Genomic DNA, 8,691 nt, shown 5'->3' on the forward strand with positions numbered 1-8,691 from the left:
TTGTGGCAGTCGAAAGGAGCACACACGATTGTCTGTAGAACACGTCTTTATTCCAAGACTGCCAACAAGTAGATCTGAACAGTTACAACTTGTGCCACAATTCTTGACATAACCACGCCCCCTACTACATGCCTGCTGGGTGAGAAGCATGGTCCTAATGTCCGCCACACAGCCCCCCCCCGAACACCCAGAAAGGCAATCAAAATGACAACTTCACCGGTGGTCTTATTAGCCTGCCACAACGACTACGCAGTCCGTCTTCTGGTGGCGCAGGCGAAACTAGTCGGGCAGGAGGCACAGGTGAGACACGAGTGGGGGAACGACACTCAACACCGACACGCTGAAGTGAGGCTGGGGGCTTCGGAGGACGACCACGGCGAGGGACCTGGGCAGGCAACAGCACATCACCCGCAACCCAATGAGCTGGTTTGAGCCTATCTAAGGAAACACACTCCCTTCGCCCACCCATATCGATCACAAAATTCTTATCACCGTGCTCAAGCACGTAGATAATTTGCATATTCAACATTTATTACGCAAATCCACTGTTGACATTGTTGTTTAGTGCATTTGTAACCATTTGCCGTATTTTTTTTTTTTTTGAATGTGCATTTTTACACTCCAGTGTTTCATTTAGAACAAGGCAGGCCAACGTATTTTAGTTGCTCTTGCCTTGACTACATTTAGATTGCACTGATGGTGACTGTTTTACAGTAAGTGGTGCCTATTTGTTTTTTTTTTGTTTTTTTAAACACTTGTACATTGCTGAGCACGGCCTTCCTAAAGTACACGAATGCGTGTCAAACCTGTTATATTAGATTGTACGGGTGGATGAACAATACATTATTTGTGTTTCTGAAGTGTTTCTCTCTTTACCCACAGGAGCAGTATATATTCATTCATGACGCCATTTTGGAGGCTTGCTTGTGTGGCGAGACGCCCATTCTGGTGAACGAGTTCTCGGTTGCCTACAGAGAGTTACTGAGAGTGGATTCCCAGAGTAATTCCTCGCCGCTACGTGAGGAATTTCAGGTCAGTCTTGTTTTTCGGAACTGTGACCCAACTGCAATCTGTTTGGGCACACTGGCGGAACCTCGACTTGTGAACGTTTTGAAACTATTTTTCCCCACAGTGAACAATGGAAATAGTAATAAAATCTTACAAAGTCAAACTGTCGCCATTAAAATGAAAAAGGTTTGATTTTTACCCTTCTGAACTGTCACTGTCAAGTTTTATAAGGTGTCAACTGGTTTAATAATAGAACTGTTGAAAGACGACAAAGATTTAGTGTTTCAGGAAGTGGATGGTAAAGCTTCCAGAAGGCAGGTCGACTTCATTCATCATGTTACTGGTTTCGGAACTCTCGCACGGTTCATGAGTAAAAGGACATGAACCACTGGAGAAGAAAAAAATATAGCGCACTTCTCCAGAACGCTAACCAAAATATGTCTGCTGCTTGTAACTGAATCTAACCTTCTGTTTTTTTCATTGTTTTTTTTTTTTGTGTATGACTTTAGAGAAATATATTTCCCCCAAATATCGGTCAAAAAGTATAATTAAGGTTCTACTGTATCTAACAAACACAGCGTCAGCGCGAAGGCTGCTCAATCCTAATTTGTATCAATGCAGAATTGCACACTTCTCTTGATACATTCCTTCTGCATTATTCATTTTAAACCAAGAAAATAAAATGCCCGTCTTGCAATGATACACAACAAACCCAAGTTAATTTTGATGGTTTCTTCCTTGGCACAGCCCAACATTTCCACAATGCTTTACGTAATTATGCGAATGAACAACAATGCAATGAAAACTTGTGAGCTTTGACAGTAAGTTGTACTTTGCTCCATATTTGCACATGTACGTGATCTTCATTTAAAGCGACAATGACGCGAGATCGACAGTGGCGGCAGCTGCTCTGCTTTGAAATGTGCACAGAGAGCAAGAAGTAGCTTGATGAGCATGTTTTGTTGTGGTTGCGCCACATGTGCTTCCACAGAAGCGTCTGTTTTGTGTGGATTGTGCCACTTCGCTGTGTGACCGCGTTCAAATCTTTGGTGGGGAACAACACGGTCACTGCGCGTTTTATTAGATGTAGATATGGAGGGAAGAGAACCAGCTGAGTTCTCACATGCCACTCCTGCCTCATCCTCCACCTCCCCCCCATCCTGCCGCAGTGCTCGAGTAGACCACCAATCGCAAGGAATCCCGATTTAGCATTTCAAAGTGAAACTGGGGAAGCTGGTGCACTTCCTTTAATTTGATGCGGGTTTATCCCTTATGTTCTACATCGGAATTATGAAGCATGTATGGTCGGGATTAGGAACATGTGCGACTAGTGTGACACTATAATTACAAACATGGCTTGCATTGATGCTGCCGCCTTATCCAACTGTGACTGTTGTTCACAAGCTTCCCTGCTACCCAATAAGCTCTTTGTTTGTTGCTTTCAGCCAAATGTGACTTCTGTCACTCATATGGAGCCTTTGCCGAGTAAATAGGCAACACTCGCAAAAACGTGCATTTATATTATAGTTTGTGCACAGCTGGTACTTGTCCGAACAAAAAGATGTGTTCAAATTTACTGAAAAAGTTACAGAGCTCTTGGCTTAAATGTTTTTTTATTTTTATTTCATTTTTTTTTCCCCCCCCAACGTGACAAAACTTGAAAGGACCCTGACATGCTGACTGCCTCTGAGTTCAGTGTCGTGACAGTGGCAAATTTTTGGGACAGTTTCTAAATCTGGCCAAGCAAACACGGCCTGTCATATTTGCCCATCTTGCCCCCTGCATTGTCTCACGTCCATCCAGGTTTGCCCACTGTAGCCTGACACGCGCTTGCCGTGGCCGTCGGGACCAAACGCAAATGTAGCGATGCATTTTCCAGAGAATATGTTTTCTATTTGCTCACCCTCTTGACCAGTACTGAGACTCAGATACTTTATAGCCACAAATTACTTTTCCGTGTTCACGTTGTGTCGTTTGCAGATTGCACATTAGAGGGACACCTCAAGCTAATTATCCTGAGTCGACTATCTGGCTTACATGTTACATCTATCATCGACTAATTTGTGTTCCCAAAACAATGGCTATCACTTTGTACTCACCTTCTAACATTACTCTAAAAAATAAATGGCTTGCAGATGATTAAATTTGTTTTTTCTCCAAAACTAACACCCAGGCTAAACAGTAGAAATTTATCACCCAAACATATGTTTCTTTCACACCGATTACTATGTTCCTATTCAGCAAGGATTTTTGCGTGATCTGGGGATGTAGGGAGTTGCACTTAAACAGCAAACGGGAGTTTTTCAGCAAATATAGTCCATCCATCCATTTTCCGATCCGCTTATCCTCACAAGGGTCGCGAGGAGTGCTGGAGCCTATCCCAGCCGTTTTCGGGCAGTAGGCGGGAGACCCCCTGAACCGGTTTCCAGCCAATCGCAAGACACACACAGACGAACAACCATCTGCGCTCACACTCACGCCGAGGGACAATTTCGAGTGTTCATTTAGCCTGCCATGCATGTTTTTGGATTGTGGGAGGAAAGCAGAGTACCCGGAGAAAACCCACGCAGGCCCGGGAGAACATGCAAACTCCATACAGGGAGGCCGGAGCTGGAATTGAACCCGGTACCTCTGCATTGTGAGGTTGACATGCTAACCACTGGTCCCACCGGGCCTCCCTGAATATAAGTTTCACAGAAAAAAAAGTGAATAGGTGAACTCAAAACAAGACTAGGCGGGGTTTCACTGTATTTCGAGTTCCTTTCTTCATACATCACAATTTGAACATCTCCACTGACAGACACTCAACTCCGTGACTCCGCACCTGGATGTAGAAGAGTGCAGCATCGCCCTGTTGCCCAGAAACCGAGAGAAGAACCGCAGCATGGACGTTCTCCCACCTGATCGCGCCCTGGCCTTCCTTGTGACGACAGAGGGGGAGAGCAACAATTACATCAACGCCGCCCTGGCCGACAGCTTCCACCAACAAGCTGCCTTTATCGTCACCCCGCACCCTCTGCCCGGCACCACGGCCGACTTCTGGAGGCTGGTCTTTGACTACGGCTGCACAGCCGTGGTCATGCTCAACCAACTGAATCAGTCCAACTCCGCCTGGGTGAGGTCAAAGAGCTGTGCATCCTTCCTGTTGCTCGTAATCCACGAACTTTGTGATGAAAACTTGAATGCGTGCGTTCACTCACAGCGTACCGGGTGACACTTTCTCCATCGTTTTTAGATCAGTCAGAACTTGTTTTTTTCTCGCCCCACGACCCTCTGCCATCACGCCATCTGTGTCTTACTGTGCTTGGGATGAGTTCCTTCATGCCATTTTGTCTGGCTTTGATCCCTGACCACATTGATCTCAAGGAACGAGTAGATAACGCCCGGCCCACTTTTTCCTTCCGCGTCCTCAAGTTCCATCTCGGGAGAATAGGCTTGTATTGCCCTCCAGCCCCATCTCAGGCTTCTTTTTGTTGGCGCCCCACTTTTTCAATCTCGTTGCATGCTGCATGTCTTCTCTCCTCCTCCTCCTCCTCCTGCACTGCCCTATTGCCTGTTAGATTTTAATTGTGTTTCATGTCATTGTGACAACACAGAAGGCAATATCCGTCGTGATCAAGATGAAAAAGGTTCAAAAATGTAAGAGATAATGAAACGCAAGCGGCTTGAACGCAGACACCGCTCTGCTTCCCCCCGTAAGATTGCATATCCGAATGAAACACTTACAACCTTTGCGTAATCAAACGTGGCTCAGTACAACTGTAAAAAACATATTTCATCGTGTGACAGGCCTGGAAAAGAAGTCGCTCGCGCGAGATCATTCATCTTGGTCAAAATTGCATGGAGTCACTTGAAAAGCCTTCTTATGTTTAAAACATGCAATGTAACCCTTTAGACTCGCTTCTGTAAAATAGATGCGCAATAACGGCAACGCGTTGCGTGCGTTTCTGCGTTGTGATCAACTCGCTGGTGAAATGTTTTGCTTTCTTTCAGTGCAGGGCCGCATTTCTTGGGTCCTGCCTGAAAATGGAGTTGTTGCCACTTTTTGGCAAGTTTAATCACAACACTCTGTTATGAGCACTGTTGGGGAGTTAATTTGAGGGATTGGAAATCTCTGCCTCCCGTCTTGCCGCAATCTCATAAAGAACATTACAGCTCCCTACCTCATTCTTCTTCTCTGCTATTATTAACACCAGCCTGCTGCGTCTGGGCACCTCCCGTTCTTCCAAGGGTCCTGTAACCCATGTGAAATATAGGCTGGCTTTAAAGGCATCATTTCCTCCCAATATACCAAATTAATTGCCTTTAAATATTTTATCGTCAGAAACGCCCTTCCACATTCAATCCGAGGAGTGTAAGAAATGTTCCTGGAATGATGTAACAAAGGATACAGAATTTCAAATCCAAACTCCAAGGGATGCAAACATGAAACTTTTCGGACACGCCACATGTATTATCAATAATTGGCGGGATACACATATGGCCGCCTCGTATTAGACATTTCCAATTTGCTTCCCTCTTGTATCAGAGTACAGTGGATGCTTAACGCTACTGATGAATACATTTGAAATATGTGAGTTAATGATGTCTCATGTCAGAAACGGGAAGAGAATAATTTAGAACTGGCCACTGGTTGTGTACTTTGGTGTCTTGAACTGCCAGATGGAACCAGCGGCGTTTGATGCTGAGCGGGACTGTGGATCACACACAAGACTAACTACTGCCGCTCGTTTTGACTGCACATCACAAGAAGAGGGCATACATACGATGAAGTCTCAGTCAGCGATAATAGACACATTCCCAAAAGGAGAGGACAGTCCTGTACTGATTGGCTTATGTTTTGATGGTCTAGTTTGCTCCCGTTTTATTCGCCTTCGCTATAATTGCCTGATAAACACATGCAAGTTCTCCCCTCCCGTGAGTTGTTGAAGCTATACCATTCCCTCGAGTGTAAAACATCTTAACTGTCACCATTCGGACCGTTTGGCTGGGTGCACTTCCACTTTATTTCTCTTATTGATGTATTTTATGCGCCGTATGGGCATCTCATTAGCTCATATCAGTCAGAAGTTGTTTTCGCTACAAAACCCTGGCACAAACACTCTATCTACCTTGGGTTCTATATTAACTCTGAACGAAGGCGGAAAGCATCTCCGCCGTGAAGTGGGCACCGGGATGCTGTATCCCCAGCCCTGATTGTTCATTTGTTCTCTCCCCCCCCCCCCACCCCCCATAGCTGTGCCACCCAATAGGACGATATACAAAATATAATACCATGATTCTGAGGGTTTGCCCACTGTTCACACATTTCTGAATGAAGTGTTTCAAGCTAGTCCAGCTGTCCTTCATCTTGCACCTGTGTTAGTCATGATCTGAGCAACGTTTTGATCAGGTTTGTGCCGCCAAATGGTCACACCCACCTTGGTGGAGACCACTCTATCAAATTGGCGAATGAACAGCAAACCTGACACTGATGGGTCTGCCGATCTTTGCGCTACGGCATGGATGTACTGTCTATGAAAATGCAGCCGAGTGTTTCAAATCATTCAAGTCTTCCGTGACATTTTCATAATGCCTAAATATGATCAGTGGCAGCCCTAAACCTGATTTTATATTTGCTCTAATGAACAGTTGCCCGGGTAGTTGCTAACTGGCTGGCAACTGCATATACTTTCCATATGTTCAAGTCGCCTGGTGACACGTATGAACCCCAAAAAGTTCCTTTCCAAAAAAAAAAAGTGACAAATCTCAAGCCTCCATGATTAAACGATCCCTTCATCTATATTGTTTTTTCCCCCCACCTGTAGCCATGTGTCCAGTACTGGCCAGAGCCTGGTCTACAGCAGTATGGGCCCATGGAGGTGGAGTTTCTCTCCATGTCAGCTGATGAAGATGTCATTACTCGCCTCTTTCGGGTCAAGAACGTCACAAGGGTGAGCATCATCAGGGTTGAAAAAAGAAACACATGCGCTTGTCATGTTGCTCCACTCACACGTGATAGCTTGTTATTATAACCTTATTATAAATGCATGAGCTGTGGACCATATGCGGGTCATCTCAAAGTCAAAGCACTGTAGGCTTGTCTGGCAAGAAAAAAAGCTGAAGTCTGAGGGGAATGATTTGAATTTCTATACGACTACTTTGTGTGCATGCCAGCTGAAAGGCTGAATGCATAACTTGATGACGGATTTCTACAGCATTGCCCTCTTCATCTTATCTCACTTTCCGTTGCTTACTCAACAGCATTTCCCACCTTTCATAAATTAATTCCAAAATACAGCCCACAAATTTGTGTTAGGTTATTCATAGACTGTATTATAACATCCATCCATCCATCCATCCGTCCATTTTCTGATCCGCTTATCCTCACAGGGTTCACGGGGCGTGCTCGAGCCTATCCCAGCAGTAGGCGGGTGACACCCTGAACTGATTGCCAGCCAGTCACAAGGCACACATAGATGAACAACCATCCGTGCTCACACTCACACCTCGGGACAATTCAGACAATTTTCCATTAACCTGCCACGCATGTTTTTGGAATGTGGGAGGAAACCGGAGTACCCGGATAAAACCCGCACAGCCATGGGGAAAACATGCAAACTCCACACACGAAGGCTGGTACCTCTGCACTGTAAGGTTGACACTCTAACCAGTCAACCACCGGGCAGTGCTTGGCAAGTTAGCTCCAAAATGCAATGTAACATACAGCGTAAGTAATCTATTAAACTCCAATTGAACAAACTGATGGTCTTCAACAAGACAGGATCTTTATAGGGCTGCTTCTGCTTTAAACTTTTTACATTTTTCACAAAATCAGTTACGAGAAGACATTTCCCGTTTAGGCTTCCTGACGTGATGGACCAAAGCCCCCTTTTATTATTTTTCTGTCAACCCAATCAGCGGTGCTGTTGTAAAAATTGACATGTCGACCATCCAGTGATTGCACAAACAGTGACTCATGGTCAGACCATGAAGGAAGATGGAATTTAAAACGCAGAAGTACACATGCTGACAGATTTTATTTATGTGCAGCCCACATCTGCTCACCATAAGGCTAAAATAGATTGAGTCATGTCCGAATGAGATTATAATAAAATAAATAATGCCTCACATTTCTGTGGTATTTATAGCTATAAAACAAGAGGTTGGAGAGCAAATTACTCGAAGCAAAACATACTGTGCATAAAACAAAGACTCTCTATCACATAGGATATTCATTCAGACCTGAAAGTATTCTCTTGTATTTGGATGGTACAGTATTTTAATAAATAACGCTACCTTTTGAGGAATGTGTTGGATTTGCTCTTATCTCACCAAATCAAAATGTGAATACGTCGCTCCCCCCCGCCCCCACACACGCACGCTTCAATATGTTGATTGTGTGGATGCAGGCCGGGTTTCATGCACTGAGATCTGCATAAACACATGCATGAATTCTGCTCCCTGTCAAGCGGTTACAAAAGAAAATCTACATGCGAGGTGTCCCCGGGCACCTTTTCGCAAGCGGTGCTACATGCCGTGCCCACAACTTCCTGTCCTGATTGCCATCCTCACCTCCTCTGTCATCTGTCCTTGATTTGACCCTCTCTTGCTTTGGCACTTGTATCCCCACTCAGTGCACATGGCCTTCAAGAAGGCGCGTGTGTGTGTGTGTGTGTGTGTGTGTGTGTGTGTGTGTGTGCG

At 45.0% G+C, this 8,691-nt stretch overlaps 1 protein-coding gene across 4 annotated transcripts in view; it reads left to right on the plus strand.

Annotated features, from left to right (window-relative positions):
- The window catches only part of ptprub (protein tyrosine phosphatase receptor type Ub), a 185,520-nt gene that overhangs the window by 166,158 nt on the left and 10,671 nt on the right, over positions 1 to 8,691 (plus strand). For all 4 annotated transcript variants that reach the window (XM_019886396.1, XM_019886398.1, XM_019886397.1 and 1 more), the window contains 3 exons: positions 883 to 1,032; positions 3,809 to 4,123; positions 6,816 to 6,941. In XM_019886396.1, coding sequence (XP_019741955.1) covers positions 883 to 1,032; positions 3,809 to 4,123; positions 6,816 to 6,941 — 591 coding nt within the window. The remainder of the gene's footprint in view (positions 1 to 882; positions 1,033 to 3,808; positions 4,124 to 6,815; positions 6,942 to 8,691) is intronic.

The sequence above is a fragment of the Hippocampus comes genome, unplaced genomic scaffold (genome assembly GCF_001891065.2).
Source record: "Hippocampus comes isolate QL1 unplaced genomic scaffold, H_comes_QL1_v1.1 scaffold335, whole genome shotgun sequence".
Classification (NCBI taxonomy): Eukaryota; Metazoa; Chordata; class Actinopteri; order Syngnathiformes; family Syngnathidae; genus Hippocampus; species Hippocampus comes.